Raw genomic sequence first — 25,378 nt, 5'->3', positions numbered from 1 at the left:
CCTGAATGCATTTTTCTTTTTTTTTTTTAGCTTTAGGCTCCTCTTTTCTCTTATCATTTGACCTTTTTTCCCACTTTTCCTACGAAGCTCTCCAAAGACTCTTGTTATTTGTTTTTTTTTTGTTTTACTCATTTTTGCTAGCTGGAGGGCTTATTTTTTTACTACTTTACCAAGATGTGCGGCATGTGTACTGATGCACATGCCCCGGAGTTTTGCAATAAAACTTATTTTGGACTCTGATGAGCAATAAAAGTATTTTTTGTTCACTCCCTGTGCACCTCTGTACCAAATGTGCCAAGAGCTGGTACCACTCTGCATCCCAGTTGATAACAATCTCCAAAGATGACAGTGTCAATTGTCAAAATGTTGTGGCCAATGAGCGTATATTTAATCCAAAATCACATTGATCATGATCAAGACCGCAAAGACTTCCAAGAAATGCACTCTCTTAACATCGCGTTCAATAAAGGTAAACGGGCACACACATCAATGAAGACTCAAAAGGCATTTCTCATCCCTATGAATCATTTATATGGGGTGCAGGCTCTATTTTATCGGCGTCATTCCGCACCCACAGTTTGTTCCATTGCAGAAATATGAGTCCTCTTCTTTTCACAAATCATAATTATTGCCTCCATGTGAAATCTCCTCTCAAATATTCAAGAAGTCAGAAGAAGTAAGAGCTATTGGCCGTTATTCCGTGAGTACTGTTCTTGTATGAGCCAGTCATCCTCTTCCTCTGATTGTGAGAACATGTTCACGTCAAAAAATATTTGTAATACAATGCAGGTGGAGACATTTGAAGTGAGGTTCCATTGCATGACATTCGCAGTTAATATTTCATAATGTACTACTCAACAAAATGCTACTCAGGAGCCCAGCTTGGTGCCTGCAGGCTAATTCCCTCATGGTGACACGCACTGTGTCCCTCCTTAACATGTAAGTCTATTTGTCGCATGTTGTGTGAATGAGTCTTAAGGAATAACAGACTCCGAGCATACACTCGGATTACTCTGTGTACTATTGAAATGCATTTCTACTTCCAGGTAACCGAGGGGTGTGTTCATATCCTGAGCACTACACTCATTGGCTCGGTAAAAAGCAGCATTGAAATTGTGTAATTGACTCTATTGGACATCAGATGGATGTGCGTTTACATACTATTACAAAATATTCACAGTTGAGACAGAGGAGAGTTCATTGAGGTGAAACAGAGTTGGGAGTCAGGATAAAGACGAGTATTTCCTGTGACCTGTGCGCGTCCGTGTACAGTGTTTATGTTATTCCCTTGTTTTTGTCTTCCTTACAGCTTCTTTCACTTCCTTAATGATTTTTTTTTCCATGTATTTTTTTGTCTTCACTTAACCTTCCCATGCTTCACTTTCCTCACTCTAACTTTCCCACGAGACCAGATGTCCTAATTTACTTCTGAAGACTTGAGCGGCATCACCCGTGCAGTCAAAGGAGTGGGTGCACAGCAGAATTGTACATAACACACTGTGAGGAGCCGAAGGTGGTTTCTACATTATGCTTGATATCGCTTGTGCAGATGGGACTGAAAACAACTGCCTCAGTCACACAATGTAAAAAGCCCGAGTGCAGCTGTGTGCTCTTACACTTACAAACTCACTGATACCGCCTTACTACAAAGGGCATTTGAAACCCTTTGCCAGGCATTTAATAATATTTTGCACATAAATAGCTGCGTGTAATCGCTGAGCACAATAATTACTGCAGAAGGAAAGATTATGATATAAATGTAAGTATTGAAACATTAGTTACATTTAACTAAACCAAGGTTTGCTCTCATTGTGATATGGTGTACTGCGATATGCCAATAAATATACTGGAAATGATGATCACATTTTTGGTTCTATTGTATTGCAATAGGTGCTACTCAAGCTAATATTCTGAGGTCATCTTATTTTTAGTCAAGCACAAAAAAATGCTAAATTAATGTTAATATTGAACAAACAAGATAAAATAGTCAACAGGGTTTTTTTGGGTGGGGGGGGGGGGGTTAGAATGATATTAAAGGGTTAATTTTTCTGTGGTCATGCTACGAAGTCAAAGTGCTGATCAGAGGAGTCATGTTATGATTTTGTTTTTGTTTAGATTACATTTGGGGTTTTTTCCTCATGTTCCTTTTTTGTCTCCACGCGTTCTCATCATCCGGGTCCCTTGTGTTTAACCAATCAACTCGGCTCAATCAACACTTTGTGTCTTGTCCAGGTGTTTCTTGTGGTCTCGTCACATTGCTTGTATATGGTTCCCTGGGTTCTATCAGTCTTTGTCGGATCATTGTGTTCCAATCATGAGTTATCCTGCCGTACTTGCGTGAAACCTTGCAGTTCTCCATGCAAATCATTCAATCGAAAACAAGGCGAAAGAGGGGGTTTCACTGGTTAAATAGTTCAGCGCAGAAATATAGAGAGGATTTTGGCAATCACTGTTGATTTAAGTGTATTAACTTCTAATTGGGTGCTGGTCTTATCAATGTGTTAAGCACTGTACAGTTTTAATAATAATAATAATAATTACGATCAGAATACTCCACATACTTAGCATCGCCGTAGGCTGTTTGAATGGCAGTCTATGATTCCAGGTATTACCTCATCGAGCAATTTGTGCAAGATTGCTGCCCATGTAAGCATAGCCACTAGTGTTTTGTTTCCTTAAAAGCTTTGTGTGTATGTGTCTATATGTAGGCTCTCTATTCTCAAACGCATACAGTAGAATTCTTGCAGGCAAATCTGTCAACAGTGAAGCCTATCCGATGCCGCAGAGCCTTTGTGCGTCTGTGCACAATAATGGCGAGAACGCTGCACTTTCCACATTCCTTCATTTCAGTGCATCCCCTGAATTTTTAACCGCGATCGCAAGCTCTCATTCTTTGCAAGACGTGCGTGTGTCAGCGTAGACAGTTTTATTCAGTGGTTTTATATTTTTCATGGGCAACATGGCTGTGACTGCCTTGTTTCTGCATCACAAACTTTGCATTGATAGATTCATTTTTCGGCAGCTGCATGCGTGAGTGAAGCGTGAAATATATGTTTTAGAATCAGCTTTTTGAATCACGTGTAAATGCAACAGAGAGCTCAATGTAATAACAGCATGATTGCATCTTAGTAAAACAGGCGTTTGAGTCGTGTTTTTGTATTTGCTCTCTGTAGACGAAATAGACACCAGTGAATACATTTCAAGAATATCTCATTATGGCATGATGACTTTCACGATTGTGATCAGATCTCCATAATAGCTTCATTTGTGTTGTGACATGCAAACGGCTTTGCAAAAGACATGGAACTGAAGGACTTTGTATATTTATTTCATACCAGAACCTTAAAATAGTGACTAATGAGTGGCAATTTATTATGATGACTCTGTTGAGCTGAGCAGCGGCACTTGTGTGTATGCGTTTACTTTCTTCAGAATTTTTTCCATACACGATTGGTTTGGATTCGGTAGTAGACTACGGACACCACAGAAATCAGAAATGGCATCTGCAGAATGTTCTACCTACATGAATCACTTTTATAATGTATTCAACATGTGAACAAAGTAAAGCAGAGAAGGAGTGCAGACAACCAAATTATTATGCACGTACATAAATCTGTTTTCCGAGGAAGGAGCCCGCTCAACGCATGTTCCTCTGATCTTGGCTTTTCAAATTAATTTTCACACAGACTCCTAAATATTATACGCTCTGACATCAACTCTTGACTGGCATGTTCAGCCTTGCATTTATTTATGTTTGTTCAGGTAGAGAAAGGCACTCTTCTCCCCAAGGACACACTTAGCGTGCAAGTCCTGCACAGGCTGACTCACCTAATGAGGAGTTTGAAGTTTAGCATGGAGAGCTAGAAAAGTGGAGGATGTATTCCAATAGAATAGTGTATAAAAAATAAAATTAAAAACCATGCATCCATAATTTGTCAATAGATTTACACGTTGTATACATGTTGTTTGACCGTGATTTCTCGATCTGGCCACACTGTCACAAGAGAAAACTTCTTTAGGTTTTTTAGTTAATTTTGCAATCAGCCCGATGAGTAGACATAAGCCACCGGTAAACTGCCGGTGTGAAGTGCAACGGAGGGAGCAAATAGAGTGAGAAGAGTGAGAACGAGATGGGGAGACGTGGAGGTGAAGACGTAAGAGGGATACGATGAAGGTGAGTAAGACAGAGAATTACTGATGCCATCAGAGTTACAATAGCAGACCATGGAATGACCCAGAGCACGGGTGGCAAACTCAAGGCCCAGGGGTCAGATCCGGCCCGCCAAAGTGTTTTACATGGCCCGCGAAGGCAAATGATGTGGGTCGGCTTCATATTTCTTCTAGATTATGTTTACTTTTAACAAGACTGAGACAAAAGATATTCAAAGTATTTGTGTTAGCAATCTCCTTTTAAAATACCTTGAAAAATGGTTCAACGGACAGCTACTTACTGGTTTATGATGAAAATAAATTTCATCGTGAATTTGTTGTGTGTATGAGATAATATAGTGCGATCATACATTTATATGGGTTCACACTCAGAACAGCCCTCCAAGGGTATCATAAATATGACAAAAGTGAATTTGACAGCCTTGACCCCGGAGGTATTGTTGACTGCACTTTTTTTTCCTCTCTATCTCGCAATGAAATTCGTTTTTTTGTGGTGTGTGTGTGTTGATTGGAAAAACACCGTTTTTTGTTTGTTTTGATGTTTACAGTAAGTACAGTACATACCCTCAATTAAAATCCTTGAAATTTGGATTCCTGTGTGCTTACAGAACTATGACAAAAGTATTACTTTCTCCCTGACATTGCCAACCTTGTGCCGAGAGAACACAAAAGCCAGTTGTGTTTTTCATTCTTCCCATCAGTGTGTAGTTGGCGCTGTGTGCTGACAAAAAAAAATTGTTAATTATTTGATGCAAAGCTACCATATTTACGACGGTTTCAAACGTTAAGCAAGACTTATTTGCTTTTGCATTAGAATTATGACGTTTTGCCACTTCAAAGCTTTTTTTGTTTGTTTGAAGAGCTTTTCACAAATAAACAAGACTTTCGAAAAATGTGCTTGAGCCATTCGCAAAAAAAAAAAAAAAAACCCGTAAGCGTGTGTGTGTGTCTGTGTGTGTGTAGACACACTGGATGGTATTTCTTTAAAGAGGCAAAGAGCAGCACTATACACAAACACACATAATAAAGAGCTGAGATGAGAGTGGCGCTATGAGCAGTGTGGGAATTAGTGTTTAATGTAAGCTGGAGAAGCACCCCATTGGAAAAACAGAGAAAGAAATAAAAGCAGTTGAACTGATTGCCCAACACACACACACACACACACCACACGCATGTTCACTGTTACATGTTGATGTGTACCTCATAATGTGTGAGTTGTGGTGTACCCAATATACTTTATTTCCAGATTACCCCTTTGCTTGCCTCAGCATTTCTCTGGGGGAATTCTCTTTTGCCCTAGCAACGCTTGCTCTCGCTCCACACTTTCACTTCACAACATTGTAATAAAGCTAGCAAGCGACCTGAGGCGGACGCACACTCGGCTCAATATCCAACGGACGCTTGTCAACTGGGGCAATAAGCTTGGGAGTAATCAGGAGACCAATTCCTGTTTAATGTTTCGCAGGCCAAAGTGATATTAATGGCAAAATATGTGGTGGGCTTTCAGATGCATCTCGCATATTGATTGTGTTGTTTCCTAATTACACCCATTGCAATTCTTACAAGGGGTTGTGAATCTAATAATACTCCGACTGATGAATCTCAAAATCTAGGTGCAAGAGAGACTTACAAAGAAGGTTGTTTTCAACGCTTGTTACAGTACGTGCCTGGTCAGGAAAATCACTAGCGATCTCAAGTATCAATCAAAAAAGATCGAGCGTGCAGAAATTGCCTTACGTACTGATTTATGTGAGAGAAAAGAGAAAGAATCATCAATTTGTGACGATCATCACAAATCTGAGCAGAGGGCTCTCTCAAATATGTTTATTTAATTGTACAGCATTGTACACAGCGAGGCAAGTCCAACAGGACCAGCAGTCGTAAAGCGCTGCGATGACGACCACATTTCACCGTTGTCATTTCCATTTGTGGAGAATCTGTCAGCCACAAATGTTGTACCTACTGATGTTCTTCTGTCGTCCGTTGTATTCTGTGTGTGGGTGCAAATGCCGTGTTAACGCCTCCAGGCCCGCTAAAACGTAAATGTGCCTTGCTGAGTACATTTGAGAGGAGAAAAGTGGAGAGGAAATTGCACAGTGATGCATCTGTCTGGTTAAAGCAATGTTTCACAAACAGGAGGCAACACCCCAAATCGGTCATGGATATTTTTTTTTTTTATTGATGTATTTATTTTTGCTAGTAGAGGGGGGTCAGCAAAGTAAAATTATGAAACATGTTTGATTCATCTTCGCGCACTTTTTTGGCAAGGGACCCCGTAGAAGGAGGTAGAAAATTTTCCAAGGGCCCCCATAGCCTCATGTTTGTTTCTTTTTAACTACCTGTGGCCATTACATCAAAATAGTTTGAAGTACAATTTTTATTTGGGCTTCATTGCATTGACTGAAGATGTTATTTGTCTAGTTTTACTCAATGAAGTGGGCAGACTGAAAGATAATGTACCACCATGATCAGATTTTTGGTTGACCGTCTGGATTTGATTCAGTTTTGTTTCATGTTTTACTGTGCCCCTTGTTTATGGTTTGCCCATATGTTCGTTTTGTTTTTTTGACACGTTCTCATCAAGCCAGCTCCTTCTGTCAGCCAATCAGCTCCTTCCAGCCACCCGTGTCGTGTCGAGAGGTGTTGCGGTAGGTCCCTGCTTTCTTTCACTCTGTGTCAGTTTTAATTCGACATGTTTTGGTACTTTTTGCCTTTTTTTGGAATAAATCATTTGAGTTCATCCTGCATTCCTGCCTTGTCTCTCTGTGCCTGGGTCTTCCACCAACTCCTGCAAGCAAAGGTGTATCTTTGAGAGGCAGCAAGTTCATTTGATACCTGGGCCTGCGGTCGTGATTTACCTGACCTCATCTATAAGCACAATATAACAGAACACAAATTTTACTTAGACATTTTGGAGCACTTCAAACTTAATATGACCTGGTAACTTGATGAAAACATGCAATATGAGTATAAAATACATTATACTCAGCAGAGACGCTGTTTATCAAATGCATTGATGTGTGCAGATTACTACAGATGTGGTCAACTAAGGATGGGAAAACGCCAATGTCATCAAGGGCCACTGCACTGTCCCAGTGAGGTCAAAAGGGCTGCACCCTACCACAAATAGTTATCATTATCTTACTTCCCTTGAGGACAAAAAATATATATCTATACATAATAAAATGAAAATGGTATGAAATATAAGAATACTTATTTTTTTATGAGCAGGATAAATAGTACATAATTAATGTTGATTAAAGTTGTTATCTTTGTTGATTGAAATGACGCCTCTTCAGTCTGGGGCACAGAGATATTTTTTTTTTGCCGGTTAACTTTTTTTTATGAATTGTACATGCGCGGCAGCTCCTGTGTAATGCAAGTGATAGGACCAAGGTGGGCTTGAATTTCCAGTGCCCTCATTCCCCGATGCCTCAACCAACTGGCAGTTTGGTCTCTGTTATTTATTTAATGTCATACTGACATACTGTATATAAATGTTGATTTTCTATGCATAGACATCTACAATATTGATGTCTACATACTGTTTGTTTGTGCAATGTCTCTATGGGGAATTGTAGAAAAACTCGACGACCTGCCACTGGAAATAGCCGCATTGCTTATATAGTTTACGTCAGCCAGCACTACTGATTCTGAAGGCCCTTGGAAGATTAAATTGACATGACATGGCATGTCAATGTATGTTGCTGTCACATAACAGTTGCACTGGGGATTTATAGGACTGTGTATTTGTGTGCAAGTGCAATTCTGTGTGTGTGGGTGTGTAACAGGTGCATCATGCTCACTTGAGATCTAAGTTCTTGTTCACAGAGGCAGAAGTAACCTAAGGTCAACCACACACACTCTGCTGCCTTGGGACCATTCCCCCAGACAATTGTTGAATTTTTAATAAACACAAATATCTCAAAGGGACACATGCATACCACTCGACTCAGAATTAAAATCAATCCCAATGATGAATGACTTGCCAACATTGTGACTCGTGCGTATATGTGAACGAATGAACTTTACCAGAAGAAAGCAACGTGGCTTTGTAGCAGTTGTTTATTTATTTGTTTTTGTCAAATTGAGGTCCGGCATGAGAGCATGTGCACAGAAATGCCGTAGTTAGGAAAGCATGTGTCTCATGCAGTTTTCCTCAAAGTGTGATGGCCCAAAGGCATAGAAAACAAAGTCTTGACAGTGACATGTGCTGGCGCCATAATGTCACCCAGTTTTAGATAACGCCACTATGCAATGCTATTCACTGCATTGACCATTTCTAAAATGTACCAAGAGGGATATTTTTCAACAGGAAGCTCCCAATACACATATTATGTGTTAATCTTGAATCTTGAATCTTGAAGACCAAAGTAGGTTTTGGTGTAAAAGTTTATGTAGATTTTGTTTGGACAATAACATAGAAGTGGACAATTACTTCCTTTTTCACCAAAACCTCTCGACATTGCTGCTGCTGTTATTGTTGAACTTCAAAAAAGACTTCTTGTGTTTGTACTATGAACTACACGGCATCATTCTGATAATATGATATTACTCGAATACATCTTATTCAAATGTTAGAAACACCTGTCAGTATGATACCGTGCTGAATTGTCCACCGCTGCAAAATGTTGCAATATTGACTGAAAACCCCTCTGACAGTGTTTCTGCGAACAGAGCATTATTCTCGTTGAAAGCTCTCGCACTGGATGTCAGAAGATTGACAAAACATTCTGTGTAATTTACATCCACGATTAGGTTTATTATAGCATCCGCAACGGTGGCACATTATTTAGCGATGAGCAGCAAATTGTATTGCTGGCCTTTGACAGATTGATGCACCGCTGTGGGATTGAACCTGAGTGCCAGCACATTGAATTTCGTGCTCAGAATATCCTTGACTGTCACCTTCTAAGCTGATGAAAAGATGTTTCGTTCTATTCATATTGGAGCCTCGCTGCACCCTCGGCTCTGCACTTGTGAACAAGCATGATGACAACAGTGCGAGCAGTTTGAAATGAAAGTGTGATGTCTCAAAGAGCTCTGCATTCACACCCGACTTTTGGTGTCCTATCTCCAGATGTAAAAATTACCACTGTGCTAGTGAACTGTCGCTGCTTTTTCATTTAATTCCTTTTTCAGCAGCATGAAACTCGGAGGACATTTTATTGAACGGCTTTATATTTCCCAGCAATTCCCAAAGCTTTACTTTAAAGTAAACATGTGAGATGTGCAAGCTTGACATTTCTTATCCCTCATATCATAAAGCATTTTTAAAGCATTCATGGTTCGAGCATCCTCATTTCAAACAAAGATTGAAGTGTTTTTCATGTAATTGGTTTCATTTGTTCAAATGTTTCACAGCAACCTATTTGAACCTGTGCCAGAGAACCTTGCGTGGCACAAATGCTAAAACACACATTGCAATGTTGCTTTCCTTTCATCTCCGAAATGTACCGTGGAACCTCATAAGCCGACGTTTTAAGTTTTTATTTATTTATTTTTTTACAGATCAGATACATTGAGGACATCCCCGCAAAAGAGACACACATGGTCACCCCCATGCGCACAAAATCACTTTCACTGTTGTAAACATTCACACGCAGTTGTGAAGGCGTGAAGACGTAAGGCTCAAATCTGCCGCTGCAGTTTTGTGTTTTGCACCGCTGCACTATTTTCTATTTGTTCACCCCAGTCACAGAGCCCTATCCTTTCACACCTCTTTGCTCATCTTTCATCTTTCTCACCACTCTGTTCTCATCTCCCTTCCTCCTTTTTTGCCTCCTACTCGGCCTCCACTTCAAGGTTTGTACTGACTCAGTATATAAGTGGTTCTATACGGTGTCGTTACATTTTAACTTGAGAGAGAAAAAATAACTCCTGTTCACCTCACAAGAAACCCAAATGATATAGCTTCGCATTGGAATTGAAAAAGAGTTATTCAAGAAGCTAACCATCACATCTTCTTGGAAATTGGCCCATAAATAAAGAAGCATTGAGAATAAAGAACATTTTGAAAAAAATGAATAAAGTCATTTTAGGTTGCACCGACAGTGGCAGGCATTGACGCCGTGTTCAATATCTCAGCTAATCATTGCATTTGTTCCAAAGTCCGAGTTGATGTGTTAAATGTTACATGCTGCTAGATATGATGATGTGGGTCCACTTGAGGCGTGAGAGCCAGACAAAATGTTCTCTAACATGACAGCGCGAGTTATTAACAGTAATCACATATGTGTATGCAAAGTGACTCCTCCTCCTCCTCCAATTGTGCTTTTCATGGACGCATATTTAGAGACTTGTGAGTGCCTCATCAATGGTTGGGTTTTATTTTAATCTGTTTCTTTCTTCTTCTTTTTTTCATTTTTGTTGTGAAGGCCACTTTTTGTGGAAAATGCTGAGTGGAGGTTCAATTGTGTTTTTCAGAGAATTTTGAGGGTTCGCAAAACAGTTTGTTTTTTTTAAATGCATTTTAGTGAGTGTCAATTGTACGCTGATTTGCGAATATCCATGAATATGCAGTGTATAGTTTTAAATTATAATATCACATTCATCCCTACAGGGTAGACATCGCTCAGTATTTTTTTTCCATCCATCCATCCATTTTCCGATCCGCTTATCCTCACAAGGGTTGCAGGGGGTGCTGGAGCCTATCCCAGCCGAGAACATGCAAACTCCACACAGGCAGGCCGGAGCTGGAATTGAGCACAGTATCTCTGCACTGTGAGGTCAATGCGCTAACCACTGGAGCCCTAGTATTTTTTATTATTATTTTTATGTACAGTATTTATATATTTTTTGTATTTTTGGATTGTTCAAACCCTTTTTTTTTTTAAGCCTAGATCTTTTATGCGTGAGCTTGAAATTTATTCAGAAACCGTGACGTACATTGGTTAAATTTTTTTTTAAAAGCCTATCGTCGGGCACACAGAGACAAACAACCACCGCACTCACACTCACACCTAGGGACAATTTAGAGTGTTCAATCAGCCTGCCATGCATGTTTTTGGAATGTGGGAGGAAACCGGAGAACCCGGAGAAAACCCACGCAGGCACCAGGAGAACATGCAAACCCCACACAGGAAGGCCGGAGCTGAATTTATCGAACAAACACTCCTTATCAAACAGCAACTTCAGTCAAGTTTCGTGTCCTCATAAATCAGTGAAAGGCTTTCAAAACAAACTGTGCAAGATGAAGCAGTTTGTGTGTAAACAAAAATTGGAGTCCTTCTTCACCTGGCATTAACAAATCAGGACAGTCTGCCATTTTTCATGATGCATGGGACAATAGAATAAAAAGTGCATTTCATTTGCAACTTTGTTGATGGAATGATTTGATTTGCCTTCTTGTAATATGATGTAGTTTTAGAGCACTTTGAATGGTTGAATTGTGCTCTACACACAAATTTTCCTTGGTGCAAAACAGGCATGGCCATATTTCAATCAGGACACTTTTGTTTGTTCATTGAACGGTATTCACATCAAGCCTGACTTTCACCACCCTGGAAACTATTGTAGCACTTGCAAATATATATAAATAATCTTCTCGCAAGGCTCTGCCTTTTTCAATCTATCGCTCATTTCCCCTCTGCCTGCACTGAATTACCACGGTACACGCATGCAGACGCAAACATTCATCATCCAAATCAAACTCTGATCAGCACATGTGACATATCTGCGGCGAACTTTGTACTTCGCTCAAACCGACAATTTCACGGATGCACATGCGGACGCACACACGCCCATAGTGTAACCCGGTGCTCTGGATTAGAGATACGGATTAGAGATTAGGGCCAGCAGCGGGATTACCGTACACAATTCCCACAAGTCCCGCCTATCCTGAAGCACCTCTCGCCTGATCATCTGCAATGCTGATTGGTACATCCAGACAGAACGGGTTGAGATTTACATCATTGCACTGATATTTGTTCCATAATCCTAAATTAGCACTCTCAAAATGTCATTACCGCTGAGGATTTGCATTGTTTTCTGTTCTAACTGTTCTCTATTTGTTATCTGTTCTTGTCTTCCTCTGTCAGCTAATCTTCAAAACCCCACTTCTGAAGTCCTTGCAGCCTTATTAGTTGACTTAATAACCTCAGTTCATCAATGCTCTCTCGAAAGTGATCCCATCGCTTTTACTTGGTCAGTTTTATGGATTCATTTTCAGACAGATTCTGATAAAATGGTTTGAACGATTGTTAAGGAATTATTCCGCTAGAAGTAGTAGTAGAACACTGTTGAGGAATTTCAACTTGCTATGAGAACTATTGGTACCGGTCTCTGTCCTGAACATCCGCTACTTAAAACAAAGAATGTAGGGTGAAGTTGGGGTCCTATTTCCCCTTGAGTGATTAACAGCCCCCAAGTGTCTTCTTTTGCGTCCCCCACCTCGGTAAAGTTCCTGAAGGCTGTCAAGTTCCCTTGAGGAGGAACTCTTATTTCGAGATTTGTGCACAGCAGATGTGGTCTGTACTTTGTCAAAATGCCAAGATCGAACTGCATTGACCTTTCTTTGTTTCTGATTTTTACATAAGGGGAAGGACTGCCCGCCCCTAATTAACATAATTAACATATTATGCCTATATATACATGTGACTGTATTTTGTCGGGGCTTCCTGATGAAATCTGAGACTCGCAGGAGCCCAAATCGATTCGTGTTGCGTTGTGATAAACTGAAGAAAAGACGACGCGGTGTTGGATCTTCTTCCACCTTATAGAGAGATAAAAGAACCTGTGTCCAAGGAGGACCAAGAGCAAATTGACAGCTCCCATTCCTCAACAACGATCCACTTATCTGAAAAGTCAAGAGTATATACTGTAAGTACAGTAACAAAGTAGCCAAATCCACAAATAGGAACATTGACACAATTGTTATTTTTTTGGGCTCTGAATGACAGATTTGAAACGACAGGAACAAGGGGTGCTTCAACTGCAGACCTTCATCTTTAATTTGAGGGGATTTACGTCAAAATCGGATGAATAAGGAAGGCATTACAACAGCCTGTATTTGTGCTTCCTGCTTTTAAAGAGACCAAAAGTTATGGGACAATTGGCTGCTTCGATGAGCCACGGCCAGGTGGGCATGTATGGCTGCCAAAGGAACTGGTTCCTTTGTTTTTATCGGCCATGTGACTGTTGACAAAAGCAGCAGGATAAATTCTAAAGTGTTTTGGGCAATATTTTCTGCTCATATTCAGACAGATGCTTCACAACTCATTGGCCGGCGCCTCACAGTGCAGATGGACAGTGACCCGAAGCAATACTGTGAAAGTAATAAGAGGCAGAGAATGTTATGCAATGACCAAGTCAATCACCCAACCTGAATTCTCTTGAGGGTGCATTTCACTTGCTGAACTGAATTTGCACATTACTTTTGGCCCCTTAAAAAGTGTCTGCCATACAAGTAGATACAAAGTGCTGTGATTCCTACGCCGTTCACCTGATTTGGATGTAAATACGCACAAAGCGGCAGTTAAAACATATCTTGTTCCTTTCATTTAAAATCCATTGTGGCGGCGTTTCAAAGGCAAAAACGAATGTAATGTGTCCATTTGCCAATATTTATGGGCCTAACTGTACATCTGGTAAATGCTGGAAGGCTGCAGTAGAATAGGAGCATGCAGTAGAAGACTTGGCGTTAGATTCCACAGAGCGTCTAGGACGTGGGTAGGTGAAGGACTGGGAGAGGTTTCAACTGTATTGATTGCTGATTCACTACATCTCTTACCTGGATGTTCGGGCACACTTATTTTAAAATGGACTAGATAAACAGTCTGTCAGTGACCTTTATAAAGCTTCATTTGAACTTCATAGATGTCGCAAATAACCAACCGAGTGAATATGTAACGGTTCCGTAACAGAATTGGACTCAACAAACATTGACTCGGATAAAGGTATCCAAAAATATTTCTTTTACAGCAAAAATGGCGCAAAGTCAACAAAGTACAAATAATGACACTGATAGGCACACCAGGAGAAAACAAGAGAAACCAAAAGTGCTTGCAAAAGGGAAGCGAAAAATAATAAAAAAATAGCTTGTCAACAAAGGACAAGATGACCCAATCGTGAAAATAACAAAACGGAGAGTATTAATAAACACAAGCAAACGACTTCCGGGAAAAGCGGAGAAAGAGAATACGGAGCAGCATTGATATGATTGGCCAAATCATTTGTGATTTCTTCCATGTATTTGTGTGTGCTTTGTGTGTTTGATAGGTGAATGCCGTCATGCCATTTGGGTGCCTTGCGCTGCGAGATGGGCAGACTTATGATAGCATATCCGATGTGACAGACAAATATGAAATTGGCCATGTTCTCCGAGCGTAAGTACTATAAATCTTTGTGTAATGTGTTTTGACTCGTTCCTCTTCTGCAATGTTTAATTCATTGACATTACCATTCAAATAAACAGTATGCATACAAAGGAATTGTGTCAGGAGCACCAATTTTTGGGGGGCTTGAAAATCCAATCATTTTGTTTTCAGGACTGAAGTTGGTAGCGCCATGAAGATATTTATTAATGATCACTTTTCAAAGGTGGCCAACCAGGTGCTCATGGTTGTGGCGTGAAAATTGCTGCTGCTTTTCGCCCTACTGAAAATCTATTGCAGCAACACACATGCTCGCTCACACACACGCACACACACACACACACACACACGCGCACACACATGCACACACGCATACGCACGCATGGCCATATGGCAACGTCAGCATCTGGCCTCAGAGATTTGTGCGGATCTTTTATATAACACATAGAAGGCCAAACTTAAGTGCACTTCATCACGTGGGGAAAAGAATATCTGCACTGTAATTGTTCTCCTGTTTTTTTTTCAAGAATATTTAAAAATATGAGCTTCACATTTAACAAATGAACATCTGAACATGATTGCCTCTACTACATTTATAAACTATGTTCACATTATTTTTCTTTAATTTTGCATACTACTGCTTCTCAGTTTATTTTAAACCTTTATAATTCCCGTTTTTTTTTTTTGTCACATTAAAATTATATCTTTTGTTCTGGGTCACTGAAATAAATGTGGTAGGATTCTAACGCTTGGTTCAACTAATACTGTCAATGCACTTGTTTTTCTTCCTGTCTCCTTCATGTGACATAGAAAGGAGTTCTGTGAGCTGTGCCTGGCTAGGGACAGACAAACCAACAAAGTCTTTGTCTGCAAGAAGTTTCTCAAGAAAGATGGCAGGAAAGTCCGCAAGGCCGCCAAGAACGAGATCATGATCCTGAAATTGTACGCAGTCCGTGTGTGGACAGAAGGACGTATGATTGAGAAGTTGTTGGAGCAGAAAAAGCAAATTTGAGATTTTCATGATGGTCTACATCAGGGGTCACCAACCTTTTTGAGAGTGAGAGCTACTTCATGTGTCCTGATTGTGTGAAGGGCTACCAAATTGATACACGTCTGAAATAACATTTGTACAAATTACATTTAATAATATTAGCATGTGTTATTTTTAATACTTAATGATTTTCATTTTCAGGCTCTGATCATCTTAAAGATATCTCACAATACTGCCCGTGTTTGCATTTTTAAATCATAATTTCTACTAGCAAATCACAATCCTAGCGCTGGCGGGCTATTGGTGTGGTCCTCACGGGCTGGCTACCTGGTGCCTGCGGGCACCACGTTGGTGACCCCTGGTCTACATTAATTCTTCTTGTAATGATAAATAAATTGTGCATGACATTAGCGATTCCCAACAACTGTCCCCCAGCACATTCAGGTGTCATAAGACCTCATTTGGTGTCCAATATCATTTAAAGGGGAATTTGAAATTTCCCCCCCCTCAAAAAAAAACACTTTTTGTCATATTTGTTAAGAGTTATTCTAACTCAATCGTAGCACACGATGTAAATCTGATCAGGGAATACATCAGCCATCTCTGGCCTCCATCACGCACCTCTAATAAATAATATACAAGAAGTAGGGTTGTTTTCCACACATATTTATCAAGTACTAATCAAGTCAGAATTACCGTTTAATGAATAAAATGAATAAACACTTTTTTTTCTTAAATTGCAAACTCCCCCTTTAATTCCTCCAGCAAGATTATTATTCTTTCACAACAAATAATGAATTGTATCTTAGTTTATCAATGGCAGTAATGTAGAGTGACAGACAGAACGTATCCATCCTCTTCTAGTAGATGGGAGAAGGTCCAATTTACCAATTTGTGTTGAACTGGACAAACCCAGATTCCTCACCCTTAGTGTAAACTTGTAAGTAAATACAGACAAAACAATTATTCTTTCAGCATTTATACTTCTCATGGGATTTTTATTTGTACAATATGTTGCTTGGGAAACAACACTGGCGAATCAACTCCCTCCACAGATACAGTATTCTTATGACAGACGGGTTGACATCATTCTATTAATCTGACTCATTTGACGCTTTTCTAGGGTCAACCACCCAAACATCCTTCAACTCATAGATACATTTGAGACCCGGAAAGAATACTACATCATCCAGGAACTGTGAGTGTCTTGCTTTTCATGTATGATATCTTACCTGAATCTCGATGCATGTAAATGGTTGGTGAACAATGCAGTACCCAGAAATCCGTCAGCTCAAGGGGCCAGGCAGAGCATATGCTGTTTTTACTGCGTGCTCTGGTGTAGTCCTCCACCGCTGAGATGTGTGCGATTTGTTGAGACATTTGCTTTCTCTAACACTCAACACTATACTCGTAACCCCTGAGGCGATGCTTTACCTTATGAGTATCGATATCCAGCCAGCCAAGCGTGTGTTTGCAACTTCTTGTCACGCAATAACTGCAGATGGGTTGGTTGGGTTCGGAGAATTCCGACGGACAAATGGGGTTATTGCAGTCGCGCTTTCGGGCTTTACAGGCACCCATCCTGCTTTGGGCAAGACACAACTGCCTCACCTATCATTTATATTCTTTCCGAAGATAAGTAATATTTTAATTGCTCATAGTGGTATTTTAGGGCCTGTGGAAGCAGATTGTCTTACTAATAGACATAAGGAGCGAACTGCATTAAAAGTGATTCATGGCATTACAACATGTGGCTGGCAGCAGCAACTTGATTTTCTGCTTATGTTTGTGCATGTGTGTTTTCGCAACAGGGCCACAGGGGGAGATGTCTTTGACTGGATTCAGGACCAAGGCAATTACACAGAGAGAGATGCCTCCAACGTCATCAGACAGGTGCTGGAAGCTGTGGCATACTTGCACTCTCTCAACATTGTCCACAGGAACCTGAAGGTACTCTCATGTTCTGCCATTTCTCATTAGTAGCTTTGGCCTTCATGATCAACCCATCAGTGTCCATTTGTCCTCAAATGTCCTCTCGTGGTAGAAGGTGGAATTTTCTTTTAGGCTGCACTGCATGTGGAATTGACTTATTGAATGATAGAAAGTTAAATACACGATGATCTCAGCCGGGTCTTTTACCCCTCATTGTTAAAGTAGATGTGCAATAACTAACAATTGTTTTTTAGGCTCCTTTATTCACTCAATTTAAACTGTACAGTTGGTATAGCCCAGTTACATTGTATTTATGATTTAATAATATATTTGTATTTATATTTATATTGTTCGATTGTGTAAGAGGTTGGTACACAACACGTGATCTTTAAATCTGAAGATTAAAGTAAATAATGACAGTTAGAATTTTAATGAGGTCGGCTTGATTCATAACATTTCAGCATTCAGCATCATTGTCAGTCACAATAGCATCTGTTGAAGTCATTGTCGTTGTATATTGCCTCAGCAATTAACAGTTTGAGACATTTTTTTTCTTACAAGGCTTCACTAAAAGGCATATAACTGCAAAAAAGCAGCAGGATGAAAAATACCTTTTTAAAAGACCTTTTTTTTTTTACATTAAAGTAAAAAGAGAAAATGTGCTGACCTCGAAAACACCAATTGGGTGTCGTGTATATTTCACAGTTCAGCCAATCTCTGATTTCCACATTCAGTATTTATGTCTTGTGTTCTTGTTCTAATGCTCCTCGTGTTCTATTTTGTTCGAAATATGTGAAATAATTTGTGTCCCATGTCACATAGCTGGAAAACCTCATGTACTACACAGAAAACAACCACAACAAAGTAGTTTTGCGAGATTTCTATCTGTCAAGATTTGAGAATGGCCCTATCACAGAACCCTGTGGCACACCAGAATACTTGGGTAAGATTTGACCATTTACTCGAAATAATCAACGGGATTTGTCCAATCACGTTGACATGCTTAGCTCGTTATTTCAATTGGATTTTCCAGAGCACATTTTTGCAATTGTTTAATTTTACACTTTGTTCAATTTTCTACATGCGTAATTTACTTTACACTTTATTCCTATTCGTAATTTTCAGACTTCTAGACCTATAACAAGGAGAATGGACGAGCAGTCCTACCTTTAAAGTAAATTAAAATGAACAGTGAAACCATGTGCTGGGTAGAATTATGAACAAGATATGAACAGTCTCAGGATTACCACCTATTAGTTGAATTTCGATCAAACATTTGTCTCGTCCCCTCAGCACCTGAAGTAGTCGCTCGTCATCGATATGGCCGACCTGTGGACTGCTGGGCTGTGGGTGTCATTATGTTCATACTGTAAGTCTTCACAATTTGTACAAATTTAACAATTGCAACTTTTTCTATAGCAGATCACAGATATGGTTATGTTTTTGTTTTTCAGATTATCAGGTAACCCTCCTTTTTATGATGAGACAGAAGAGGAAAACACAGATCTACATAATCGCATCATTTTCTGTCGAATTGTTGCTGGTGATTTTGAGTTTGATTCTCCGTACTGGGATGACATTTCCCCTGCAGGTACACGCTTTCGCCACACGATGGCAACAAATATCTTCAGAGATTGAATTTAATATCACACAGTGACCGGGTTTCTCACTTAGATCGATATTATCCCAACCTTGTCAGATTAAAATAAAACCATATACACGCACATAAAAGTATTACAGGAAGTTTGAAATTTAATATATGAACATAAAATTAGACTTTTCATGCATGCAAGGCAAGGTAAATAATGCGTCACAATCAAGCGCTGACAAAAGAAAAAATCATACAAAAAAAATGAAGTGTACAAACCCTTAGGTCCGCTCAGTAATGATCAAACAATAAAAGGAGTGACAGGACAATACAAATAAAAATGGAATTAGAGGGTACATAACAAATGGAGGGAAAATATGAACAGCAGATGCATTTGTTCAAATAAAACAAGCTTAAAGAGAAGTAGATCACTTATATAATTACAATAATCAAGAGTCTAACAAGAATAAGCAGTACAGAAAATCGATGTATGGATGTCAAAACAAGTTAAAAGTTAAACCATTAAGGGTTCTATAGTTTGCTAGTGATCTGCTTTTAGTAGCATGCACTGTGGAAAAGAAAGAAGTATGAATGATGCTCTTCAGAATGTGAAGCCAGGGACACAAGTGTTAACTCTCACAGATGCTAATTAAACTACAGTAGACTGGAATAGAGTTCATTGCCATTTGTACAAGTTAAAAACATTAAAACCAGGTGCAATTATTGTGCATGTCCCTAAGTCAGTGATTAACAAACTAACACGTTGCATATGAGAAAAATAAGTATAAAATACAGCATAGTCATTCTCATGCTCAGATTTGTATCGGTTTATTGGTTAATTTCCCTCCATATCCTCACTGCTGTTAAGCTTGGTTGCATCAACTCTTTCAGCTAAGGAGCTCGTCTGTCGACTCATGGAGGTGGACCAGATGCTGAGAATCACAGCACAAGATGCGCTTTGGCATGAATGGTATTAAGTGTTCACATTGTCACATTTTCGCAAAAGTATTTCGACACAGTACACGGTCTCACATTTCGAGTGCTGCTTTTGTCAGGATTGCAGGTAACGGTGCATCTGAGAAGAACCTTAAGGATGGCGTCTGTGCTCAATTTGAGAAGAACTTTGCAAAGGCCAAATGGCGGGTAGGAAGTCAACCTCACTCGCCACCTCTTAACATAAAATGAAGCTTCAGAGAGAAAGTAGTCGAAAGGGGAAGGCTGGAGGTATCAAGAGAATAAGTAGTATGAGTTATTTGTAATGATGTTTAAAAATAGTCAAGATGCACTGACACCACGTATTTTCAGACCGAGTAAGAGTAAAAGTACTTACACTTGAGTACTCGCTGATACCAAGTACCGATACTTATAATAACATACATCTTGCAGTTGTGATTAGAATGTTTCATTTGAATCAAATATTGTTCAAAAGACAAATTTCCTTGAACCAGGCATAAGTTTCACTCAAATATAACTTTTGTCTTGACTTACCTTTTACCATCCAATTGCATTTTTTTAACAATCTAGCCACATATTGTACTTAAATGTAGCTTGAAAGGTTTCGTTTATGTTGTGTTTCAGTCTGAACGTTAGGGGCATTTTGCAAAAGGATTACAGAGATAGAGAATGTAGTGTCTGACAAATACACAAGTAGGAAAATGGATGCCAGGTTACCTCTGTATTAAGTTTAACAAAGAGAGTAAAAGACCACTTCTTGAGAATACAAGCTATAAAAACAAAACTGTGACAGGGTACCCGAAGGGATACTTTATCACACAACTCCCTGACATGTATTTGATCGCCCTGCCTCAAAGCTTTGAGACGCAAGTGGAGCAAGAGGCAACAAAGCTCGAAAACATTGGTACCTATTGGACGGCACCCGAGAAGAGTTCATCCTTTCTTCGGGGTATAATTTGCAGAGAGCTAACAAAGTATTATCTTTCATTTACTTTGAAGTAGCGATGGACAAATGAAGCTTCATGAAGCACTTGTGTAATTTTTTGAATCCTCTAGATGGCACTCTTGCTCTAAAGATGCAGTGGAAATTGAATGTCCACTGCACTAGCCTTATTGTTTCAACCAAGAGCACCATCTAGAGGAGGAGAAATATATCACAAGTGCTTCATGAAGCTTCATTTACCCATCACTACTTTGAAGTATCGTCACATGATAAGTTGACATACGATCATCGGCCCCGAAGTTATAGGTCAAGCTCGTAAAGTGGTATTGTTATCAAAGCATCAGAGCATTTTTCTTTAGAGCGAAAGTTTGAATACATATTATATCAGCACCAATAGTTATATTGGTTTCAGTGCATCCCTCGAGAAAGTGTACATCATAATTAATAGATACTGTATCATAATGTGACCATGTCAAATGTTAATATCAAGGAGAGAGTGGGGGAATATGACAATGGTATTGCTGACCTCAGAGTACTAGTAACACCCATAAACTTCTTCTCTCTTTCCCCATATAATTCCCAGGAGTTAAAGGTATTGTAGATCATTACGATAGAGAATGGAATGACAGAGCGTGGGTGGAACTGCACATTCAGTCTGGCATGAAAAAGCATCTCTCTGTGGCTGGAACTGCATTTGAATTGACTGTGTTATGGCTAAATAGTCCAAAAGAACTAAATGTGAAGAAAAAAAGCAGTCAGCCATGAGGTGTGTTGATCATATTTTGACTGGTGAAGGTCTTCTCACGAGCTTTGTCCATGCACTTTCACTTTGCCTGTCCCAGAGGAGATCCACTGTCCCACTTTTCCTTTTCACAATCAAAAGTTCAAAGTGGTTGGCTCTGCTCCTTTCCTCCTCCTCATCTGCACTCGTCAATTAAATGAGTTTAGTTTTACAAATACTGCAAGATCACGATCAACAATGGAGATGTTGGGATATTTGTGTCGTTATGTTGGTGTAGATAAGGAGGGGGTAAAATGGAAAGGATCCGGTGGCACCACTGTGGACCATTTAAATGTAATAATTCAATGTACAAGGACCCCTGTCATTCCTCCTATCAAAATCCACATTGCACCTCAATGTTACGATTGCGCTAGTTAACTAGAAGCTGCTCTATCATCTGAACACCATTTCTGTGTTACAGTAGCTTGACACTTCCAGATAATCCGTTCCCTGGTCTTGAAACATCTTCTATGAAGGCACATTTTCCCCAATTCCTTCAGTGTTTACAGTCGAGGGAGTGGAAAGCTGAATTAAAAGTATCAAGTAAGCAAGAAGGAACATGGGAAGATGGGGTCTTGAGACTGATTCACACCAGGGCAAATGTATTCAATCCAACTGGAAGTCAACACATGCGCAATTCGCTTCAAGAGAATCACATGAGAGCGCTTAGTTTTGAGCTTTGTCTAATAATACCAATAAGAATTGCACCAACGCTTGAATGTATTGTAGGGACAGAGGAAGTAATGGACCCATACTGTATGTAAATAACACTTCTGTTCTATTCTTTTTCTTTTCTTTTTTTTTTTATCCCTGTCTTGCAGAAAGCGATCCGTGTCACCACCTTTATGCAACGTCTGAAGAACTCTGAGTCAGTTATTGACAGTTCAGCTGAGGTGCAGCGTGGGGAAGATGCAGGGGACGTAAAAGGAGGGCTGGCCGAGTTTACAAGTGATGAGGAGGGAATAACAAGTGGTGTGCCTTTAGAGGTTATGGTTGAAAATAGGCCACCGGACCTACAGGAAGTCGAAAAACAGCAGGCGGTAGAGGTGCATCTTGAAGTTGGAGCATCCCCATCCTGCGATAAGATAACAAAGAAAGTGCAGGATGGTCAAAGCAGGAAAACAGCCGCCAATTTGGATGAAAACATAGCATCTAAAATAACACCCACAACAACCACGGAAAACACCAGCCTGACAGACAATAATTTAGGGCCTCATCTTGACAAGAAACTGATATGCACCTCTCCTGATCCCAGCAACAAGCGTAAAATGACCGCAACACTTCATGGCCTTCCACCCACAGCCTCGGCTAACGCCACACAGAAGGGTGGAAATGACAGCAGCTGGTGTCAGACACAACTGCCAGAGGCGGTGGCAGAGAGTTCGGTGGGAACATCAGCCACTACGGCAATTGCGCCGGGAGCTGGGGCAGATGTGGGTCAAGGTGTTCGTTTAAGGGGTGAAGCAAGTCCCATGTTGAGGAGGGACAGGGACGCCAAGAAAACAGACCGATATAGTGCGGAGTTTAATATTGCCAGAGAAAGTCCTGCAGCAGGTCACGGTTGCTATGCAATTGGCAGCTCTGCTAGTTTGGGCCGGCACGCCACACCGTACAATAGAGACATTGGGACCGTAGGCATGGGGATGGCAGGGCCCTATGGGAGTCCATATAGCACCTTGTATGCAAGTGGAAGAAGTGTGGGGATGTATGGGACCGGGTTACATCCCGGAACAGTGAGCAGCAGTACCACAAGCGACTGGCAAATGGACAGTGTGATTGAGCAGATAGAGAAGCAAATGGTGGCAGTGCTGGAGAAGATTGAAGGAGACATGCCCTCGTTGTTGGAGCAAATCAGCGACTGCCCTCCTGAACCACTACGCATCCGCAGCACACACGCCTCGCCTGCCATCTCTCGGGCCCGCACCTCACATCACACCTCTTCAGAAACCTTGGCCACACCGCCGCCTCTTCCGACCTCTCCCAGGCCCGCGCTGCCGTCTCTCCCACGCCTTGCTATCCCTCCTGCTTCCTATCCTCCACCCTCCCCACCTTCTCAAGCCTCAGTCCAGGCTGCAGGAGAACAAGAGTATGGACAGAGTGGGACTGAATGTTCTGGACTTTCCTCCAGAGCTGGGATGGCCAGACGGTTATAAAATAGGTGGGAATGATCGAATCCAAAACATGTCACAGACTGGAATTGGCTACGAATCACTGTATTTTCACGTGATTGGCAAGTGACCAGTCCAGATCGGAGTCCTGAAAATGGATTGGATGGATAATCTTTTTCTCTCTTGTAGATCAGGATTTATCGTTACTGTCACACTAAAACAGCACATCCACATCATCCCTTCAAATATGTTGTATTGTTTGGTATGGCCACAAGATGACTTCTTGATGTACGTTTAGCACCGACTTCTTATTGTTTAGTAAAAAGTAATAGACAAGTGAAGCTGTAAAGAGCATGATTGTGTGTGTGTGTGTGTGTGTGTGTGTGTGTGTGTGTGTGTGTGTGTGTGTGTGTGTGTGTGTGTGTGTGTGTGCGTGCGTGCGTGCGTGCGTGTGTGTGTGTGTGCGTACGAGCGGATCGATGGTTGACTGGTTAGCGTGTCTGCCTTCCTGTGTGGAATTTGCATGTTCTCCCCGTGCCTGTGTGGGTTTTCTCCAGGTACTCCGGTTTCCTCCCACATTCCAAAAACATGCGTGGCAGGTTAATGGAACATTCTAAATTAGCCCTAGGTGTGAGTCTGAGCGCAGATAGTTGTTCGCCTATGTGTGCCCTGCAATTGGCTGGCAACTAGTTCAGGGTGTACCCCACCTACTGCCCGAAGACAGCTGAGATAGGCTCCACTACACCCCGTGACCCTTGTAAGGATAAGCGGAAATAGATGGATGGATATACTTTATGTATGTGTGCATTATATGCTCACTAAACAACTTCATCATTCTGGAATCAATGCGCTTTAAGTAGGTTGATGAAAATGCACAGCATGGGAAGAAAAGTACAAAAACAGAAATGACAAACCACAATTTGAATGATGTCCTGCAAATATGTAAATACATTTACTGTAACTGGCTTTCCAACTCTTGTTATGCTGTGTGTTGTAATCTTACTCATGTCCAAACACCTTTTAACGTCATTAATCAAGCACTGCCAGTCCTACTTTCGTCCTTTTTAATGTTAGCACTACATTTAAGATGCAGGTCAAATTTGCAGCCAACTAGACTGATGAAACCTTATCACTGCAATAGAGATTTGTTCTAAATACCCCTTGATCCCTTGAAAACACCCTGTCAAAGTTATCCAAAAGTCTTGATTATATGTTGGGCAGAAAGAGATCGACTTATTTTACTATCACAAATGTAAAAGGGATGTACATTTTATTCAGGCTTTTTTGGCTCTATGTTACCATGTTACTGTATGTGCTCTTCTCTGGTGTCCGTCTCTACCCCATTGTAAAATGTATTGTGTCTGTAAGTCTTTCAAGAAAAATAAAATGTCAAATCATCTTTACCGATTTTATTTGGTGTTTTGATTGGGAGACGATAAATAAATCCAAATACAGTGCATATGTGGGACTAATAAAGGATATCTTATCTTATAATGACCGAAAGTCACTGCACAGTAGAGAAAACCAATGTCACCCAGACTCTCGGCGAAGCCTACATATCCAATAAGGCTATGCGCGCTTTTTGGATTAGACCACCA

At 40.5% G+C, this 25,378-nt stretch overlaps 1 protein-coding gene across 6 annotated transcripts in view; it reads left to right on the top strand.

The window, feature by feature from the left end:
• The window catches only part of camkvl (CaM kinase-like vesicle-associated, like), a 36,195-nt gene extending 11,012 nt beyond the window's left edge, over window positions 1-25,183 (top strand). For 3 of the 6 annotated variants that reach the window (XM_086116023.1, XM_086116033.1, XM_086116050.1), the window contains 10 exons: window positions 14,389-14,495; window positions 15,294-15,425; window positions 16,598-16,672; window positions 17,286-17,424; window positions 18,229-18,349; window positions 18,700-18,775; window positions 18,861-18,997; window positions 19,886-19,964; window positions 20,050-20,137; window positions 22,494-25,183. In XM_086116023.1, the coding sequence (XP_085972149.1) occupies window positions 14,401-14,495; window positions 15,294-15,425; window positions 16,598-16,672; window positions 17,286-17,424; window positions 18,229-18,349; window positions 18,700-18,775; window positions 18,861-18,997; window positions 19,886-19,964; window positions 20,050-20,137; window positions 22,494-23,825 (2,274 nt within the window). In that variant the 5' untranslated portion in view covers window positions 14,389-14,400 and the 3' untranslated portion in view covers window positions 23,826-25,183. Of the gene's footprint in view, window positions 1-6,754; window positions 6,819-9,446; window positions 13,250-14,388; window positions 14,496-15,293; window positions 15,426-16,597; window positions 16,673-17,285; window positions 17,425-18,228; window positions 18,350-18,699; window positions 18,776-18,860; window positions 18,998-19,885; window positions 19,965-20,049; window positions 20,138-22,493 lie in introns of those variants that run through there. The other 3 variants (XM_086116060.1, XM_086116044.1, XM_086116016.1) reach the window with 3 other exon arrangements.
• The last annotated feature ends 195 nt before the right edge of the window (window positions 25,184-25,378 follow it).

Source organism: Hippocampus guttulatus, chromosome 1 (genome assembly GCF_054856545.1).
Source record: "Hippocampus guttulatus isolate MCC_2025c chromosome 1, RoL_Hgut_1.0, whole genome shotgun sequence".
Taxonomy (NCBI): domain Eukaryota; kingdom Metazoa; phylum Chordata; class Actinopteri; order Syngnathiformes; family Syngnathidae; genus Hippocampus; species Hippocampus guttulatus.
This window is presented reverse-complemented; position numbering and strand designations above follow the sequence as displayed.